Raw genomic sequence first — 21,804 nt, 5'->3', positions numbered from 1 at the left:
TTCATCTACTCACATTGCTGTTTTTGATCTGCTAGGTGGGTGGGAAGCTGGGCTAAAGGTCAGGAGCTCATCCTGACCCGGCTTTGAGCTGCAGTTGGTGATTTCATTTATGGGAAACCAGGTATTATACCTGCAACCTAACATGCCCCAAGCAGGTATTTTCTTTGTTGGCAGGTCATTTGTAGTAGAGTTAATACTTTCTAACATGGTATAGAGCTATATTTTTCTTCTACCAAAGAAAAAGGTCACTGTTACTATCTACACGTGCATGCCAATTTATTTAAATAGATGCAAGGTAAAATTGTTCCATGCTAATGATTTCAGCTAAAGTAAAACAATACTTGGGGAAGACATGAAATTAATCCTTTGCAGTGACCAATGTTAACTTTTAAAGCCATTGATTGACATAGATTTTCAGGTCTGGGACCCAGAAAGAAGGTTGTAGATAAATGGGAGTATGGAGTCATTGTCATTTCACTGTTCTCATCACTCTGCTTTTTATGGTGATACCTTTGGAGTGTGGTCAAGTGTTGGAATCTTAATTCCTCTACACTGACCATATAATGATATTGCATTATATGGTCAGTGTAGGTTCTTATAATGCAATTTAACTGATTTGGGTTGCATTATATGAGTCTCTACACCAGGCATGAGCAAACTTTGGAACTCCAGATGTTTTGGACTTCAACTCCTGTGGTTCCTAACAGCTGGCATTGAAGTACAAAATACCTGGAGGGCCCTAGTTTGCCAATGCCTGCTCTACACTTACCATATAATCCAGTTTCAAGCTGTATTATATTGCAGTGTAGATGGCACCTAGATTTCATCTCTCACTCAGAAACCTAATAAAAATCCTTTTGGATCAGAACTGAAGATTGTTTCTTCCACATGCCTTTAGGAAGACCATAAAAAGGGCATTTAACACAATTGCCCTGTCCTTTTACTATGTATATATGTGTCTTCAAGCTGCAAAAGTGTAATAAACATGGTTCACACACAGCTTCCTTACTGCCACTATTCACAAATTTTTTGTGAAATTTCCAAAAATTCCAAAAGTCCGCCAACTAATACCAGGTGTGTTAGACTGCATATCAGAGGATGGTAATGGAAGGCCGTCTCTGAGGGTGCATCCAGTAGTTCCCAATCTTTGATGCTCCAGGTGTTTTGGACTTCAGTTCCCACAATTCCCAACAGCTGGTAAAATTTCTGGGAATTGAAGTCCAAAACACCTGGAGAACCAAAGGTTGGGAACCACTGACTACACTGTAGAATTAATGCCATCTGACATAATGTTTAGCTATCCTGGCTCCATGCTATGAAATTCTGGGATTTGTAGGTTGGCAAGGCTGCAGCATTTCTTGGCAGGGGAGGCTAAAGACCTTGTAAAACCACAGTGCCGATAATTCCATAACATTGAGCCATGGCCATTAAAGTGGTTTCAAACATCAGTGGACCCCAAGATGGGTTTCTTTAAAGGATTATTTTGAGTTTTCTTGCTAAGAAAACCTTACAAAATTCATGAGGACACCATAAGTCTGCAGACAGCTTGAAGCGACACACACAGAGTAAGAAATGAGTTGTGAGTTGCATTTTTTTTTCGTGAACCAGTTGTGGTTTTCCTTTCAAACAACACCTCCATTTTGTACTATCATACAGACAGAGAACAGCCGTTGTAACCGGTTCCAGCCTTTTCCTTTGTAATTCTCTGCCTGACATACTTCTGTCTCCAGTCATGTTAATTAAAAGGTGGGCATGTCGAAGGCGTCTAGCATTGCGCAATTGCCTATGCACGTTTCTCTTTCGCATATGGGATGCTGTCATTCTTTTTCTGCTTCAAATCTTGTCTGGTCCCTATAAATATGTGCAGATGTGGACGGCCAACTCTGCTGCTGCTCTGCCTCATTGTCTTTTTTAATGAGGAGTATGTCTACACCAACCACATAAGTCAGTTTCAAACTGGTATTGAAAGAAATGAGTTTGCTGTGCAGGTGAGTTTGCTCATAGGAATCATAGAATGAGAGAGTGGGAAGAGACCTCATGGGCCATCCAGTCCAACCCCCTGCCAGGAAGCAGGAAAATTGCATTCAAAGCACCCCTGACAGATGGCCATCCAGCCTCTGTTTAAAAGCCTCCACCATACTCCAGGGTGGAGAGTTCCACTGCTGAACAGCTCTCACAGTCAGGAAGTTCTTCCTCATGTTCAGATGGAATCTCCTTTCTTGTAGTTTGAAGCCATTGTTCCATGTCCTGGTCTACAGGGCAGCAGAAAGGAAGCTTTCTCCCTCCTCCCTCTCACATACTTATACATGGCTATCATGTCTCCTCTCAGCCTTCTCTTCTTCAGGCTAAACATGCCCAGCTCTTTAAGCTGCTCCTCATACGGCTTATTCTCCAGATCATTTTAGTCACTCACCTCTGGACACATTCCAGCTTTTCAATTGTAGTTCCCAGACCTTGACACAGGTGTGGTCTAACCAAGGCAGAATAGAGGGGTAGCATGACTTCCCTGGATCTAGACACTATGCTCCTATTGATGCAGGCCAAAATCCCATTGGCTTTTTTTGCCACCACATCACATTGTTGGCTCATGTTTAACTTGTTATTCACGAGGACTCCAAGATCTTTTTCACACGTCCTGCTCTCGAGCCATGCAGAACCAGTTTGAGGCCCTGATGGTGGGGACACTAACTAGAGCACTGATGTGTATTAACGGCTGGCTTTTGTACCCTTCCATGAGAGTTTGTTGTCTAGCCACTACAGTTACAAGCTAACTTCCAATTGCAAAACAGTAAAGATAATTTGTATCTTCAAGTCTTGTATGTGTATGTTTGTAGAATATTCTCAGGTGGTCTTATTAGAGCAAAGGGCACTGAGAAATCTGAAAGTGATGTGTGTTTTTCTTCTTTCACTCTCGGTTTCAGTTCATTTACCCCCCCCCCCCAAAAAAAAAGAAAAAAAAAGAGGCCTTGTTTGGCCTAATGAAGCTTGCTGTTACTGTGGCAACCATCAGCCCTGACTGGAGCATTAGCCAACAGGCCTCTTAGCAAAAGATAGTTCTACTGAAGCACTGCTTTTGAACGACGAGCTTTTCAAAACATTTTAAATAGCCAAAGAAAATACTACAGGTTGAACAGTCTTTATCCAGAATCCCAAAATCTGAAATACTCTAACATTGCACAGAGAACAATGGTTTTGTTTTTATGAAAACTTTTGTTTTGTGCATAAAGTTATTAAAACTGTTGCCATATGTTTGGTCCCAACCATTTTAGAGAAGGGATACTCAATCTGTATCCCTATAAGGTTTCGGCCCAGTTTACTTGTCCCTCTATGACCCACCTCAGAGTTTACAATTGTCAGAGGAGGCCCTGTTCTCGATCCTGACAAGAGACAGGGCCTTCTCTGTAGTGGCCCCCCTCATCTGTGGAATGCACTCCCCAGTGAAATCAGGGCAACTTCTTCTCTCCTCTCCCTCAGGAAGAAACTCAAGTCTTGGCTTTGGGACCAAGCATTCGTGCAGCTGGCTGAGCAACATCTGTAATGACTTGTGAGAATTGTTAATTTAGAGACTTGTACTAGAACTCAAGACTGTGATTTAGATTTGTGGACTCAGACTTGGTTGTGTTAATATTTTAAGGGCCAATGTTTTTAAATGTATTTTTATTGCCTTTTTAGTGTATTTTTATAGTTGTTGATTTGTCCATGTTAATTGTTGTGCTCTGTTTTTTGTCGGCATCTAATGACCGCCAATTGTAAGCCGTCCTGAGTTGAGAAGGACGGGATACAAATGCTATAAATAAAGAAATCTCTCAACTTCGTATTCAGGACAGGTTGCCTCATTTACGTTCTAGCCAGCTGAACAACATTGTTGTTGTTCTTTGTTGTTTAGCTATGGAGGCCCAATAAATTAGAGATCTTTAAGAAACCTAGTCATCAACGGCCCTGTTTAGATCTTGCAAATTCAGGACTGTGATTTCCTTGGTTAAATGAATCCACTTGTAATGCAGTCTTCCTTTCTTCCTTCCATTTTGCTGAGCATTAGGTCTTTTTTTAAATAAGTCACACTGTCTCATTTCCATAGTGTGTCCTTGGTTCCATATATCAGTGGTTCCCAACCTGTGGTCCACATACCACCAGTGATCCACAAGAACTAAAATATGGTCCATAGCCTCACCATTACTACACCATTGCAACGAGAGTGACTGCTCTTGTGGAACCCTCTTATAGTGCCGAGGCTTATTAAATATGGTTTTCTGTGGGTGAGAGGATGGTGACTACTGGATGGCACATGTTCTGTATCAGAAACTAGAGCTGATGTGGTCTATCCAGTGCAATTTTTTGAATCAGCACCCCAAATAACCAAACCGAATCTAAAGTTGACCAAAAACTGACTTGTAACTCTTTTGGAACTAAGATTGGAGGTCGTTGGTCAAGTGAATCCTGGTCAAAAAAAAGTTTGGGAACCACTGCAGAAGGGTTCTACTGCCCTAAGTAGCAATAAATAGCCTAGTGTATAAAATAACAATATAATTCTTTTCTGGATTATTATATGGTAATAAATAAGTTCTAAATAAGGCTTAAAATAAGTTCTGGAAAGTTGGAACACATGCCTTCTGAATCTCTTGAGGAAAAGGGATGATTTTGATGAAGCTGTCCTTGAAAACACAAAGAGCCTCAGGAGCCTGAGGACATATGTGTGGGTGTGGGACAAGCTATTTTGGGACAAGGCCTATAAGAAGAATTGGAAAGTGGACTAGTATTTTATGATCATCAGTTGGTCAATGTCTTCAAATTACACTGTTGTCTCATAGAAGGAATCATGTCCCTAACTGAACTTTTGGAATAGTTTTCAACGGTATGCAACACTTGTGTCAGCCATAGAATCAGTGCTTAGTTGGTGGGGGAAATGAGATTTTTTAAACAGCCATCCCCCATTTTTCCTCTCTCATCTTCCTCTGTGGTGATGTAGATTTTCCGGATAGAGAAGAATTAGAAAATTTCCCATTTTGTCTTATGGTGTATCTACACTATAGAATTAATACAGTTTGACACTAATGCTAGGGACTCAATGCTAGGGAATCATGAGAGTTACAGTTTTACAAGGTATTTAGCTTTCTCTGCCAAAGAGTGCTATTGCCTTTCCAAACTATAAATCCCAGGAGATTGGCAGGAACGAGAGACAGGGTCTTCTCAGCGGTGGCCCCTCGGCAATGGAACGCCCACTCTAGGGATATCAGATTGCCCCCCCCCCTCCTAACATTTCAAAAAAGAGTTGAAACCTGGCGTTTTGAGCAAGCATTTGCAAATGCAGTGTAACAGGCTAATTTAGATCTGCGGAACAATTGGACAATGCAACTGGATAATGATTTTAGTAATGAGACGCTGCGGACTTGTGTTTTTATTGTTTCTACTGTTTTTATATGGCTTATATTATATGTTAATGTTCTTAATTATATTTTATGTTGTTTGGGGGCATTGATTGCCAACTGTAAACCGCCTTGAGTCACCTTCGGGCTGAGAAAGGCAGTATATAAATATGATAAATAAATAAAATAAATAAATTGTACAATGGTAGTTAAAGCATTGTCAAGCTGCATTCATTCTACAGTGCAGATCTACCCCTAGTGATTGTGGGTGCTACTCATGATAAAGGTGTGTAATGATCTCTATTGTTTCTAATTCAAAACATATTTCTGTTTTGTCCTTTACTATAGGGTCAGTACTGCGACATTTGTTCGTCAGCAAACAGCAACAAAGCCCACCCTATCACCAATGCTATAGACGGCACCGAGCGCTGGTGGCAGAGCCCTCCTCTTTCTCGTAGGCTGGAATTCAATGAAGTCAATGTCACACTGGATCTTGGACAGGTAATAACAGATTTTTTTTTATATTGTGTAAATGCTATTTTAGATTGTAAGTCGCTCAGAGCACCTTGGTGGAGAGCGACTAATTAAGAAATAAAGTGAAGTGAAGTGAAGTGAAAATGTGGTTGAGGCGTAAACAGCCCGAATCTTGATTTTATTTCTGAGAGATAAGTGAGTTTTTAATGCGATATAAAACACAATAGCTATCCTGCTGTAGGTTTGTTTAACTAGGGGCCCATACACACAGTACTTTTATCGCAGGAGCTCCTGGTTCAAAATAGAGGGTGGCTAGATGATGTCAGCTGGAAATGCAGGAGGAATTGTTACAAAGCCGAAAAACCACGAGATAAACAAGTGTGTTCTGGCCAGAAGATTCAGGTCTTCAAATATCTGTATGGTTTCTGCACTCAGAAAATACAGGATTTTTAATAATTGGTTTGTTCCCAGGTTATAAATACCGGTTTCTCATTGCTTCTATTGTAAAAATATGCAGAAAATATGCAGAAAGAATTTTAAAAGTCAGAACTAACATCTTATACAGGCCACGGTACTCAGTTGGAAGCCAATGTAAATGTACATGCCAAAAATTTTGCATGTCACAAACTTTGATAAATGGGTGGATGGCGATGTCCCTCTTGCCACAACAAAGTTTTTACCCTGTAATCAACTTTCTCCAGGCATTTATTTATTTATTATTTACTTTACTTGTATACCGCTCAGCCCTCAGGCGACTCAGAGCGGTTAACAACCAATTCAACAGTACAAAACAGATCATTAGTCAATTAAAACAGCAATATAAATTAATTAACATCAAAACATCAATACAACAATAAACAAAATAACAATCCATCACGTCTCATCAATAGAATCAGCATCCACTCTCATTGTCCATTAATCTATATTCCAATAGTCAATCAATTGCACTGCTTAGTTGAAAGCCTGTTCGAAGAGCCAGGTCTTCACTCTCTTCCGGAATGCCAGAGAGGAGGGGACCAATCTGATGTCTGTAGGAAGGGCGTTCCACAGCTGAGGAGCCACTACTGAGAAGGCCCTGTCTCTCGTCCCCGCCAGGCGTGCTTGTGAGGCCGGCGGGACTGAGAGCAGGGCCTCCCCAGACGATCTTAACGTCCTAACTGGTTCATTTATTTATTTATTACATTTATATTCCGCCCTTCTCACCCTGAAGGGGACTCAGAGAGGAGCACAGCATATACACGGCAAACATTCAAGGTTTTTATGATATAACCAATGAGGAACCAACATTTATAACCCAGGAACAAAACCCATATGAACAATGCGCATATTCACACAAGCGCATTAAAAAAATTTAAGCTGCTGTCTTGCGGTGCCCATCTTATGGGCTTTTGAATCCCAGAACAAAGCAGCAAGTCAGGATGTCGCAAGCACAATTCGTGAGAACAAAAGGTCTGTGTGCGGACTTGATCTCAGGTCCCAGGTTTATTTTTGTCCTACCTATCAAACCCACGATTTGGTGTTGTCTGGAAGCACCCCAAGTCAATGCATGGTTGGCATGCAAAGTTCTGGCAAAAGCTAGGCTGTTACAAGATATTACCATGCACAGCTCTATATCCAAGTGCACAAGCAGCATTTGGAAATGTGTTATGAAATATACTATTTTGGTAGGTTGTGTACATTAAAAGGATTTGTGTGCTATTTGTGTGCTAATTGTGTGGGGAAAATGTATGTGTTTGATTGGAGGAGAGAGGCAATGCATGTTGAAAAAACACAAGTCAGGGAGAAAGCTGGATTTTGAACCCATCTCCTTGCAACACAAAATGCTATAGGTCAAGCAAATTCTTAATATATAACTATCCTCATATATTCCATACATTTAATTGGCATATATTAGTACTAATGGTTCCTGAATTAGTCTTGAGGATGGATGGGTTTGGAGTCTTCCTGTTGATAGGATCTCCAAGAGTGGAAGACACAAAGTCAATATTGGCTCAGCTTTTGTTGGTGCGATTGTGCAGACATTTGAGCTTTCAAGGTCTTTTCTACAGGCAGAATGAATATTCTGAAAGGTGACACTCCGCTTAAATACAAAAGAGAGCAAATAACTGTTCTTTGAGCAGTCACTTCAGGGATTTTAAAAAGAATTGCTGATGTTGAATGTTAACTCAAACCTCAGCAGATCAGAGTTCATGGTGGCTTGTGAAGATTAAGTGAAATAATGTCAATGTGAAATGCATATGGTGTGCATTGCACTTTTCTACTTTGTAATAGTCTGCATTTTGAATTTAATGCAAATAAGCACACCTGTTATGCGGTGCAGGTTAATAAAAAACTAAATCCACTTCCACATCACCACTACACTGCTGAAATCTAAGCACAATGAAGCAATCAACAATCATCTCTAAATGTTAAACCTGCCAAAGCAAATGTGTTATGATGATGCTAGCTGTAGCAGCCTGTACTGGCTGCTGTGTCTGAGACTCCTATTCATTTGGAAAACTGTGCTTCTGGGAAGTCATAGAGCTGATTGCTAATGTTTTTCTGGTCATGGGAAGAATTCCAAGAAAGTCAATAAAAACTTCTCTAGCACCTTTACGACTAACAGAGCTGTTTTGGCATAGGTTTAGTGGACTATAGAATGTTTGGGTTGCTGTGAGTTTTGTGGGATGTATGGCCATGTTCCAGAAGCATTCTCTCCTGACCCACATCTATGGCAGGCATCCTTAGGGGTTGTGAAGTCTGCTGGAAACTAGGCAAGTTTGGTTTACCTGTCCGAACGTATCCTCCCCTATGAACCATCAAGATTGCTAAGATCGTCTGGAGGGGCCCTGCTCTCGATCCCACTGGCCTCACAGGTGTGGCTGGTGGGGACGAGAGACAAGGCCTTCTCGGTGGTGGCCCCTCGACTCTGGAAATCTCTTCCACTGGAGATCAGAACTGCCCCTTCTATCTTAACGTTCAGGAAACAGGTGAAAACTTGGCTTTGGGGATTGGCATTCGACGAATGAGCCATGATCCTGTGATATGGATGGATGACGACGAATAATTATTTTTGATGACGACTGACCACTGTAATTATATGATTGTATTTTGCTATTTTAATGTTTTAGTGTGATTTAGAATATGATGTTTTAATGACTGTCTGTAATATTGATGTTGGAAACCAGCCTGAGTCCCTCGAATGGAGGTGAGAAGACCGGTATACAAAACTGCTAAATAAATAAAATAAAATATATATCTGTGGAATGTCCAGGGTGGGAGAAAGAACTTGTCTGTTGAAGGCAAGTGTGAATGATGCAATTGGCTGCCTTGATTAGCATTTAATGGCCTTGCAGCTTCAAAGCCTGGCTACTTCCTGCTTGAAGGAATTTTTATCAGATGCACAGTGAAATACTGATTATGCTACTTCATACAGTTAAATTTGGGGTCTTCTATATTAACAATTTCTATGGGGATAGTTATGTGAAACTTCTGACAAGTAAAAATTGTTAGACTTCTATGTGCCAGAAGACTTTTGTGTTTGTTACAACAGATGAAAAAAAAAAAGGCAGTCTGATCCTATTGTTAGACCCAGCTACAGTAGACCAATTGAATGAATGGAATTTACATAGGTGTTGATTTATCTTTCAATAGTTGGTTCTGTTTCTCCTCTTTCTTTAGTTGGGATTAAGTAATAGAATTCAGACTAAAACTTTTACCTAACAAGTGAAGCTGCAGTCTGAATAATGTATCTGTGCATTTTATGACAACTGCCATTATCTGGGAAAGTGCTTTTTTTCTTTAAGTATCAATAGGAGATAATTTCTGACTGCCTTTTGCAATTATGTGGCTTGTTATTATGGACAACTGTCTTGCGTCAGCCATTCAGAAATACAGACTGTTTAGGGGACCACATTTTCATATCAAAGGAGGCATTTTCGTTTTGAAACGTTCTCGTTAAATATTTAAACAAAGCTCCAAAACATCAGGGGAAGAAGGGCAGCTGTCTTGAATGGGAGCTGGGGAAAGGGCTATTTGATCATCTGCTCAGAGAGAGCCTTTTTGTAGATGAAAAGTCTGACAGTAACCTATGCAGCGGCCTTTCATTCCAAATACACACTGCATTTGACAGAGGAAGCTGCTGGCAAGAACTGGCTTCCCAGTCACTTGCTGAATAGAATAGGCGGAGGAGGCAGTCTGTGCTGTAAACAGTTTCCCTCCTTAGTATTCAGTGTGTTGTTGGGCATTCGGTTCTGGGGTGTGATTTTGATGATGCAGACGTTAAAGGGCTGCAGTGTCCCAGCAGGCTGGCTGGAGGCTTACCAAGCCATTTGGTTTTCTTCCAGGAAGATTTTGGAATAGCTTCCTAGCCATTGTTAAATGCAATTACTTTTTGCATACATGACCTTGGATTTCCTTTCCTTCTTCCTCTTACAGTACTGGAAGTTACACATTAGTGTTCTTCTAGGCTTTGTGCACACAGTTAATGAATGATGCTGTAGAAAATCCATTTCAAAACCTTGATGGAACATGAGGGCTGATTCCTGTACATCTGCATGCTTAATGGTAGTTGTCTGGAGAATTCTGGCTGGTCCCCTTATCCTGTCACCTTTTACTTTGGGAGTAATCCAGTTGGTTCATTACTAGTTCATTTATTCATATCAGCATAAAGTACCATAAGTGGAAGGCTGGTAAGGCCCTGCAGGATTCCTCTTTTTGGGTGAAGCTCTCACGGTGGAAAGGAATTACTTTTGCAACTTTAAGGAATGTCAACTGAGATTAGAGCACAAGCAGTTATGTGTGAAAGCTATGGCTAAGGGAGGACTGAACACCAAGTCTATTGAGATAAGATGTTGACATTGTGGCAATGCGTTAGTCAGAAGAGTGTCTTTAAACATTGCTGGAATATCTTGAAAGGTGCAGATAATACCTGATAGAAATGGTTTACTATTTCTCCTTGTTGGCTAGATTTAAATATAAAATTACAATATTGTAAATTTCTAGTCACTTGCTGAATATTGGAGGATGGAAATTTCCCATCCTCCAGGAAATAAAGCCCGACTGCTCATTGGAGGGAAGGATACTAGAGACAAAGTTGAAGTACTTTGGCCACATCATGAGGAGACAGCAAAGCCTAGAGAAGACAATTATGCTGGGGAAAGTGGAAGGCAAAAGGAAGAGGGGCCGACCAAGGGCAAGATGGATGGATGGCATCCTTGAAGTGACTGGACTGACCTTTAAGGAGCTGGGGGTGGTGATGGCTGACAGGGAGCTCTGGCGTGGGCTGGTCCATGAGGTCACGAAGAGTCGGAGACGACTGAATGAATGAACAACAACATTGTAAATTTTATCTCCAAATAGGTCTAGGAAAATAACTTTTTTGTTTGCTATTGGGCAACTTACCTGTCCAAACATATCTCCCTTTATGAGCCAGTTAAAGCCTTGAGATCTGCTGGGGAGGCCCTGCTCTTGGTCCCACTCCCTTCACAAGTGTGACTGGTGGGAATGAGAGACAGGGCTTTCTCAGTGGTGGCCCCTCAGCTATGGAACTTTCTTCCCAGTAAGATCAGACTGGATCCTTCCCTTCTGGACTTCAAGAAAAGGTTAAAGACCTGGCTTTGCACACAGGCATTCAGGGAGTAGGGTAATATGGAATTCAACTTGAATGTAAAAGCTTATTCTTTGGAGGTTTTTAAACAGAAGCTGGATAGCCATCTGTTGGGGGTGCTCCGAATGTGACTATCCTGCTTCTTGGAAGGGGGTTGGACTGGATGGCCCATGAGATCTCTTCCAACTCTATGATTCTATGATTCAATTCCAGCACCATCACAGGCCTAAACTCCCTCACTAGTTCTGTGTCCTTAGAGCAGTGGTTCTCAGCCTTCCTAATGTCGTGACCCCTTAATACAGTTCCTCATGTTGTGGTGACCCCTAACCATAACATTATTTTTGTTGCTACTTCACAACTGTAGTTTTGCTACTGTTATGAATCATAATGTAAATATCTAATATGCAGGATGTATTTTCATTCACTGGACCAAATTTGGCAAAAATACCCGATACACCCAAATTTGAACACTGGTGGTGTCGTGACCCACAACAGGTGGCATATGGTGGAGGATTGATTTTGTCATTTGGGAGTTGTAGTTGCTGGGATTTATAGTTCACCTACAATCAAAGAGCATTCTGAACTCCACCAAGGATGGAATTGAACCAAACTTGGCACACAGAATTCCCATGACCAACAGAAAATACTGGAAGGTTTTGATGGGCATTGACCTTGAGTTTTGGAGTTGTAGTTCATCTACATCCAGAGAGCACTGTGGACTCAAACAATAATGGATCTGGACCAAATTTGGCATGACAATCAATATTTATTTATTTGGTACGCTTGTATACCGCCAATATCTCAGCCTATGCGGCGACTCATTGCGGTTTACAACATGTTAAAATATACAATTCACTTTAAACATATAGATTAAAATTAAGAAAACATACAAAACATACATAGTATTGGGCCACCAATACAGATCGAGACATCTCATCGTTTAAATCGTAGTCCAATTCGTTATCCTTGATTGCTAGTCCATGGTCAAACAACATCACATCAAAAATCAATTGAAGACTTGCACAAACATCCAAGTTTTTAGTTTCTTCCGAAATGCCATTAGCGAGGTGGCTGATCTTAGTTCAGTAGGGAGGGCATTCCAAAGCCGGGGGGCCACCACAGAAAAGGCCCTATCTCTCGTTCCCACAAGCCGCACCTGTGAAGCAGGTGGGATAGAGAGAAGGGCTTCTCCTGAAGATCTTAGGGTCCTGGTGGGCTGATAGGCCGAGATACGTTCGGATAGGTATGTAGGGCCAGAACCGTTTAGGGCTTTAAAGGTCAAAACCAGCACTTTGAATTGGGCTCGGTAGCTGATCGGTAGCCAGTGGAGCTGGTACAGCAGAGGAGTTGTATGCTCCCTGCGCCCAGCCCCTGTTAATACCATGGCTGCCGCCCGTTGGACTAATTGAAGCTTCCGGGCCGTCTTCAAAGGCAACCCCACGTAGAGAGCGTTGCAGTAATCAAGGCGGGATGTAACCAGAGCGTGGACTACCGTGGCCAAGTCAGACTTCCCAAGGTACGGTCGCAGTTGGCGCACGAGTCTTAACTGTGCGAATGCTCCCCTGGTCACCGCCGAAACCTGGGGCTCCAGGCTCAGCGATGAGTCCAGGATCACACCCAAACTGCGAACCTGTGTCTTCAGGGGGAGTGCGACCCCGTCTAACACAGGCTGTAACCCTATACCCTGTTCGGCCTTGCGACTGACCAGGAGCACCTCTGTCTTGTCTGGATTCAATTTCAATTTGTTCGCCCCCATCCAGACCGTCACAGCGGCCAAGCACCGGTTCAGGACTTCGACAGCCTCCTTAGTAGCAGGTGGAAAGGAGAGACAGAGTTGGACATCATCTGCGTACAGATGACACCGCACCCCGAAACTCCGGATGATCTCGCCCAGCGGCTTCATGTAGATGTTAAACAACATGGGGGACAGGATTGAACCCTGAGGAACCCCAAAAAGCAAAGGTTGTGGGGTAGAGCAGGAGTCCCCCAGTGACACCTTCTGAGACCGACCCTCGAGGAATGACCGGAGCCACTGCAGAGCAGTACCTCCGAGACCCATTCCCGCGAGGCGTCCCAGAAGGATACCGTGGTCGACGGTATCGAAGGCCGCTGAGAGGTCGAGTAGCACCAACAGGGACACACTCCCCCTGTCGAGCTCCCGACGGAGATCATCCACTAAGGCGACCAAGGCTGTCTCGGTACCATGTCCCGGCCTAAAGCCAGACTGTGCCGAATCTAGATAATCCGTGTCTACCAAGAATGCCTGGAGTTGTGAGGCCACCACACGTTCCATGACTTTGCCCAAAAAGGGAAGATTGGAAACAGGCCGATAGTTTACCAATTGAGTGGGGTCCAGTGATGGCTTCTTCAACAGCGGTTTTATCACAGCTTGCTTTAAGCTGGCTGGAAAAATGCCTTCCCGAAGGGAGGCATTAACCACCACCTTAACCCACTCGGCCAATCCCCCTCTGGCCTCCTTTAGAAGCCAGGATGGGCAGGGGTCTAGGATGCAAGTGGTAGCTCTCATTCCTCCAAGTACCTTGTCCACATCCTCAGTTTGAACCAATTGAAATGAATCCATCAAAATCGGACAAGCAGATGCTCGTGTTACATCCTCAGAGACTGCCGTTAATGCGGCGTCCAGTCCAGAGCGGATCAAAGCGACTTTGTCTGTAAAGAACCGAGCAAAAGCTTCACAGCGAGCAGCCGAGTCATCAGGACACCCATCCTGAATGGTGGGTTTTAAAAGGCCTCTGACAACTCGGAACAGTTCAGCCGGACGGTTCTTTGCAGACGCAATAGTGGCCGCGTAGAAAGTTTTCTTAGCGGCTCTTATTGCCGCGGCATATGACCTTAAAAAGGCCACAAACCGTGTTCGGTTTGGCTCGCTTGGATCCGAACGCCACACGCTCTCTAGTTCCCTCTTCTTTCGCTTCAACACCGCCAGCTCCTCAGTAAACCAAGGGGCTGGTTTAGCTCGGCTACTTGAGAGGGGACGTTCTGGAGCGATCGTGTCTATTGCTCTAGTCATCTCCCCATTCCAGAGAGCGACCAGGGCATCAACAGGATCACCAACCGAGGTGGCGGGGAACTCCCCAAGAGCCATCAGGAATCCCTCCGGATCCATAAGCCTCCTAGGGCGGACCAATTTAATAGGTCCTCCACCTCTGCGGAGGTTAGGGGGTGCAGTAAGTCTAAAGCTGACCAGGTGGTGGTCGGTCCATGGCAACGGAGAGATGGATAACTCCTCAACACCGCCACCTTCCTCCCATCCCTGACAGAAAACCAAGTCCAATGTATGTCCAGCACTGTGGGTGGGGCCAGATACTTGTTGGGACAGACCCATGGTCGCCATGGTAGACATGAAGTCCTGAGCTGCTCCCGTTAGGGCGGCCTCGGCGTGGACATTGAAGTCCCCCAGCACAAGCAGCCGTTGGGACTCCAATGCCAGGTCCGAGACTACCCCCGCTAGCTCAGGTAGGGAGACTGTAGTGCAGCGAGGTGGACGGTACACTAACAGAATCCCTAAACTGTCCCGGTCACCCACCCTCAGGTGGACGCATTCAAAATTTATTGACTGTGGGATGGGGGTCCTGGTCAGAGAAATGGAATCTCTATAGACTACTGCAACCCCGCCTCCCCGCCCTCCGGATCTCGGTTGATGCTGCACAGAGAACCCGGGTGGACAAAGCTGGGTCAAGTTTACACCTCCAGCTTCGTCCAGCCAGGTCTCTGTGATGCACGCCAGATCTGCCCGCTCATCCAGGATTAAGTCCTGGATGAAAGTTGTTTTGCCATTGACAGATCTGGCGTTCAACAGCACCACTTTCAATCCTGAGGGACCGCCATCCTGGTTACACCTACTTACCATATCAGGAGACCGATTTGGAATTACTAAAGTTGTTCCACGTTCCCTAGGCCGAATTAAAGGTCTCCTTTTCCCGTATCTCCCCTTCCCCACCACGACTTCTATGGGGGCTCCTCGGTTAACGGAAGCCTCTCCCTCCTCCATGACGCATTTGGTACTTATACTAATAAACCAGGGATCATTGCGGTGTACATGCCATGTTACAGTCTCAGTTTGCCATAGCTTTGCCCTCCACGCATTCTTCAGTCCCGTTAGGTCATATTCGGGATCCCTCGTGCTATTCCATTCCTTCTTACCTACATATACAATTAGCAACCAGATTAACAGGTGCCAAGAAGTAGGTAATAGCATTGGTCGTAGTTATTAAGCACAGTTGGGAACAAGGGATTGTGCTGTTGGGATACAGATGATGTTTTTGCAATACAATAAAGCAGCAATGAAGAGCAGCAACACAACAGAGCAACACAATAGAGCAGCAACACAGTAGAGCAGCAATAAAATGCGAAGGCTAAGTGACCCTGGATATTAATTAAAGTGCGTCATGGAGGCCTGATTCGGCACTAGCTGTAACAATCGAATTTAAAGTGCTATAGTGGCTAAGTGCACAAGAAATAGTTTAAAGTGCTAATGGTATAAAGTGCAAGATCACAGCAGTTAATAAAGTGCACGAAGTAACCAATTGATCATGGAATCAAGATTAATTAATTAGCAATCATCAGGAACGGTCAGCACATTTTAAGATGGTCACACATAGGTTGCAATAATAATCAATCAGAACGGGGGAATTAGCACCGTCAGAGTAATTAGCACGCTCAGAGCTAGATGATACAGTTAAGAAGGACTAAGGTGCTAAAACTCGTGAGATAGTAGTCCAATGATATAGTAAATTAAAGTGCTAGTCATATAATTGCTGATATCTTACAAGATTTTAAACAATGAGGTGCTGAAAGATGAAATGGTTAACCAGCAAGGGTGGCCCACTCAGTCTTCCGGGTTTGGTGGAATACACTGCGAGATGGTACACGCTCGGTCGACGCAGGCACTCAGTCTGATGATGGTAACACAATGATGGTAACACAATTCGGTCAGCACAGGGCCGGCTCGTGCTGGAGTCAATGCCCAAATGTGAACTCTGCTGGAGTTTGGGGAAAATAGACCTTGACATTGGGAGTTGTAGTTACTGGGATTTATAGTTCACCTCCAATCAAAGAGCATTCTGAACCCCACCAAGGTCAGAATTGGGCCAAACTTCCCACACAGAACTCCCATAACCAACAGAAAATACTGTGTTTTTGGCGACCCCTCTGACACCCCCTGGCAACCCCTCCAGGGGTCCCGACCCCCAGGTTGAGAAACGCTGCCTTAGAGGCACACAACTGATGTTAGTCTGAAGCAATCCTGAAAGGTTGAGAACCACTATCCTAGAATAAGGTCTTTGAAAAGATATAATTAACAAATCATAAATCAAATTGCCCCTCTTAAGATGTGTTCCCATTTCTTCTGTGAATTTTCTTAAGTGCTCAATAGTTTATATTTTCTAAGGCAAAGTTGGAACTTAAAATCCCTCCACCCCACGACCCCCACAAGTTAATCAATTGCATAGCCCCTCCCCATTCTTAACAGGGTTTCTTGACCTCCCCCAGCAGAGAACTGTAAACGTTGCCCCATTGCGGGCATTTTCGACACGATGTGAGTCTATTATATAAATTACTCAAGCTGGGTGGCCTTCCCCTTTCGTTTTTATCCCCCCTCTTTTTCAGGTTGTCATTCACTGACTAGAATTTCAATACTTCTCTTTGCTTCTTTATTTGTGGGTTTTAGCACTACTCAAGACAGATGGGCAGGCAACAGGAAAGGGCATGAATAAAAGGACAGCTTGTTAAATAGGAATAATAGCAGCCTCATTCACAGAATGGTTTGGGAAGGTAAATGAGACCGGAGTTGCCAAGCATTCTGCGTGCTGAAAGCAGTAAGAGAAAGGAATCATAATAATCTTAAATTTAGTAATAGTAATGATTGGCACTAAACAAAGGGGTTAAATTGCAAAACTGAAGTGGAATGTTTAAAACATGAATGGGCAACTGCATGTGTTTCCCATGACCATATTATCATCCCTCAAAACTTTAGAGGGTGCAGCGATGGATTTATCATTCTTGGATTTGCATCTAGAAAATATAGCCTGTGAATAGATGGTTACAAGTGAGAAGCCTAGAATTATGTTTCTCAGAATACTGCAAGGTGGAAGAAATGTGGGGCTGCCCATTTAAAGCCCTGCTGTGATAGCGAAAAGGGGGAACTCCACCATCCTTCTATGCAATTGGTTCCACTGCTGAACCACTCTTAAGGCCCTTCCAGACAGGGCCAAAAATGCGGGCCTTGTCAAACTTTTACCTGAGGCATCCAAATGATGCCTCAGGAAAAAGAGGAATAATTTGAGACAAAGCAAATTGTCCCAAATTATTTTGACAACCCATTAGACCTGGGCCTTTCTGAAAGAGCTCAAAGAACCGAGATGGGCTGTGGGGATAATGAGAAGACAGGAAAGCTTGGAGAATACAATGATGCTGGGGAAAACGGAAGGAAAAAGGAAGAGAGGCCAACCAAGGACAAGATGGATAATAATAATAAACCTTTATTTATAGCCCGCTAACATCTCCCAAAGGACTCGGTGCGGCTTACAAGAGGCCGAGGCTCAACACATCAATAAAACAACAGCATAACAAATACAACAATAAATAAACTCATAAAACAAGCAATAAACATTAAAACAATAGCAATAAACATTATTCAATAACACTATGACACATTTAAAACCTAAAGGCCGGGCCAAATGTAATGATTAAAATTTTAAAATGCTGAACATGACAGGTGAGATGGATAGGTTTTTGGAGATAAGCGCGGTGTGCAGACAATCTTAATCTCTAGTAAAGTGCAATTGGGACATGATGCTAGGAGTTTCCTATTCTGGGAAGGCACACTGGAACAACCACGTCTTCAAGCTCTTCCTAAAGACTGCCAATGTTGGGGCTTGTCTGATATCCTTGGGGAGAGAGTTCCAGAGTCGGGGGCCACCACGGAGAAGGCCCTGTCCCTTGTCCCCACCAATCGCGCTTGCGACGCAGGTGGGATTGTGAGCAGGGCCTCACCAGATGATCGGAGAGATCGTGTGGCTTCATATTCGGAGATGCGGTCACACAGGTAGGCGGGTCCCAAACCGTTTAGGGCTTTGTAGGTAAGCACCTGCACCTTGAATTGGGTCCGGAAAATGAATGGATGGTATCTTTGAAGTGACTGGCTTGACTCTGAAGGAGCTGGGGGTGGTGACGGCCGACAGGAAGCTCTGGCACGGGCTGGTCCAGGAGGTCACAAAGAGTCGGAAATGACTGAATGAATAAACAACAACATTCTTGTCTATATTTGTTATGCTGGTTGAGGAAACTGGTACAGTTGGTGCTCCATAACTACAGGTCCTGCATTGGTGGATTCCACTATGAGATACTATATTGATGTTTAATTGATTGTTTATTATGCTATTGTTTTAATTGTTTTTAACTGTTTTATGATGTTTTGAGCATTGTATTTTGCTATTGTGAACTGCTTTGAGTTGCCCGAGGGCTGAGAAAAGCGGTATAAAATATAGTAAAATAAATAATAAAAAAACAAGGACATCTAATCACCTCAACAAAAGATTGCTCCAGGCACTGCCACGCAATCAAATGCTAATCAAGGTGGTCAGTTGAAACATTCACACCTAGCTCCAGCAGACAAGAGTCCTTTGTCTCACCTTGGTCATTCCACAGATATAAAAACCCTTTTTCTTAGTTCCAACAGACCTCACTACCTCTGAGGATGCTTGCCATAGATACAGGTGAAACGTCAGGAGAAATGCTTATAGAACATGGCCATATAGCCCGAAAAAAACCTACAACAACCCAATAATAAAATAAATAACTACCCATTGCTCAAATATATTCAGGAAAAACCTCCTTACTTTGCCTTTGCATGTAATGGGACTTTACAGTCCACGGATTTGACATCTTTGGGAAGTCCTTGAACCAAAACCTAGTGGATAGCAAAGGATCCACTGTATACAACAGGCCTATTGCATTGTGTGGTTGGCACAGGCCTATTGCATTTTAAGGCATATCAATAGCTGGCTTCTTTCCAATCACTGTCATCATCTCCCATGAAGGTGAATCCAGGCCAAGCCATCACAGATTTGTTTATATGATGTCAGCATTTCATGGTATGCTGCATGACAGAATTGCTTGGGGGGTCTTTGAAAGCAACAACAAAGGGATGTTCATGCTAGTGCTTGCTTGCAGCTAAGTGTTGTTGATGCGGGACACATCTACAAGGAGGCATTACTGAGTGGAATATACTAGAAATGTAGAGATATTTGACAGCCTTTACCTGTTTTTGTAATGTTGGGGAGTATTTTGAGTCACAGACTATACTTCTTGTTAGTTGTCAATAGCCAATGGATAAAATAACCCGAATCACTAAATGCTTTCATGCACTTTTTTGGGGCACAAGGGAGAATTAGAGAAAAATTTCCACAAGTCTGAAAGGAAGCTGAAAATCTGTGCAGTGTGTAGATCTTAGATCCTTTCTCCACTGCCATATAAAATCCAGATTATCTACTTTGAACTGGATTATATGGCAGCGTACAAAGGACCTTAGTTTCTTAAGAATCTAAGGATCTTGGCTTTCAGTTTAAAACAAAGAGCAAGTTTCTAGATCTTATATTGTGAGCATACTGTACACATGTAGTGTGATTGTGTGGGTGATGCCTTTTGAAGTGCTACGATTCTCTTTAGCTCTTGTTATGCATGTTCCCTCCATGCATTTTAAAAAAATGAAAATATTTATTGTTGAAGGCTTTCATGGCCAGAATCACTGGGTTGTTGTGAGTTTTCCAGGCTGTATGGCCATGTTCCAGATGCATTCTCTCCTGACATTTCACCTACATCTATGGCAGGCATCCTCAGAGGTTGTGAAGTCTGTTGGATACTAGGAAAATTGCGTTTATATACCTGTGGAATAATGTCCAGGGTGGGAGAAAGAACTCTTGCCTGTTGGAGGCCGGTGTGAATATTTCATTTGGCCACCTTAATTAGCTCTGAGGATGCCTGTCATAGATGCAGGTGAAATGTCAGGAGAGAATGCTTCTGGAACATGGCCATACAGCCAGAAAACCCACAACAACCCAGGAAAATACTTGTTTATGATTTACCCTCAACATATCAACTGGTCATAACAAAATCCATAATTGTGCCACCAAAACCTGCCCTCAACTTATACACGAGTCTGACTTATATATAGTCTCCCTTCTCACATTAAAGAGGCAACTGTAAAATTTGCTTCTCCAAAACATGCGGAGTTAGTTTAGTTCAATTTAGATGAAATAAAAAGTGGTGTTCTTTGGCAGCTTTCAGAAGAAAAGCGGGAGAAGAAAGACTGGTTTTCTTCCTTCAGGGTCAGCTTAATGTCGTTTCCCTTAGTGACTGTAATAAACCTGTGTGTTCAATAGAAAAAGATCATTTGTCTTGTTCCTCAGAAAGCCTTTTTGGTTTTCTAATAACCACCCGCAGTCAAGATCTTTCACGTCTATGTAAGGCATTGTGGCCTAACCTGCTAACTCTGTTTCTGAGCTCTCCTTTGAAGAATGGCTTTGTTTCCTGAACTACATGGTTCCATTACACTTCTGTCAACAGCGAAAATATTACATTCAGGATGAAACAATTTCCAGAAGATTGGACTTTACTAACGTTTTCATTACTGTGAGGAATGATGTTGACTGTACTCTAAAAATATATGAGGTTGCAGGACTCAGCATCTCATATGTATATAAGTATAAGATTCTTCTGTCTGGGCACAAAAGATTTCTACATAGTGCTTGTGAACTGTGCAGAAATGCTATCTGTTAATCAAATAAGACAATTTTCCTAAATTACCATAACATCAGCCACATTTAATTTGTCACATTTAAATGGCGCTCTAGGCAGTCATGCCGGCCACATGACCTTGGAGGTGTCTAAGGACAACGCCGGTTTTTCAGCTTAGAAATGGAGATGAGCACCAACCCCCAGAGTCGGACACAATTAGACTTAATGTCAGGGGAAAGCCTTTACCTGTACTTTATTTGAAAACATTTTACTGATAAAGGACGGATCACTTCCATTTTGTTGTTTATTTGTTCCGTTGCTTCTGACTCTTTGTGACCTCATGGACCAGCCCATGCCAGAGCTCCGTGTCGGCTATGGCCACCCCCAGCTGCTTCAAGGTCAAGCCAGTCACTTCAAGGATGCCATCCATCCATCTTGCCCTTGGTCGGCCCCTCTTCCTTTTTCCTTCCTTTTTCCCCAGAGGCTGGGGTTTTTTCAGAGGCAACACTGCTGGAATTGTTCCAGAAGTTGAGTGTAACATCTGTAGGCAGTCCATGTTTCTCAGACTCATAACAGGGTTGAGAGGACAATAGCTTTATAAACAAGCACCTTGGTATCCCTACA

At 43.1% G+C, this 21,804-nt stretch overlaps 1 protein-coding gene across 3 annotated transcripts in view; it reads left to right on the top strand.

Moving 5' to 3' along the window:
• LAMA5 (laminin subunit alpha 5) overlaps nucleotides 1-21,804 on the top strand; it is a 253,667-nt gene that overhangs the window by 14,824 nt on the left and 217,039 nt on the right. For all 3 annotated transcript variants that reach the window (XM_067468220.1, XM_067468219.1, XM_067468218.1), the window contains exon 2: nucleotides 5,712-5,864. In XM_067468220.1, coding sequence (XP_067324321.1) covers nucleotides 5,712-5,864 — 153 coding nt within the window. The remainder of the gene's footprint in view (nucleotides 1-5,711; nucleotides 5,865-21,804) is intronic.

This window comes from Anolis sagrei, chromosome 4 (genome assembly GCF_037176765.1).
Source record: "Anolis sagrei isolate rAnoSag1 chromosome 4, rAnoSag1.mat, whole genome shotgun sequence".
Lineage (NCBI taxonomy): Eukaryota > Metazoa > Chordata > Lepidosauria > Squamata > Dactyloidae > Anolis > Anolis sagrei.
The sequence above is the reverse complement of the archived record's forward strand: the minus strand, read 5'-3'. Positions and strand labels throughout refer to the sequence as shown.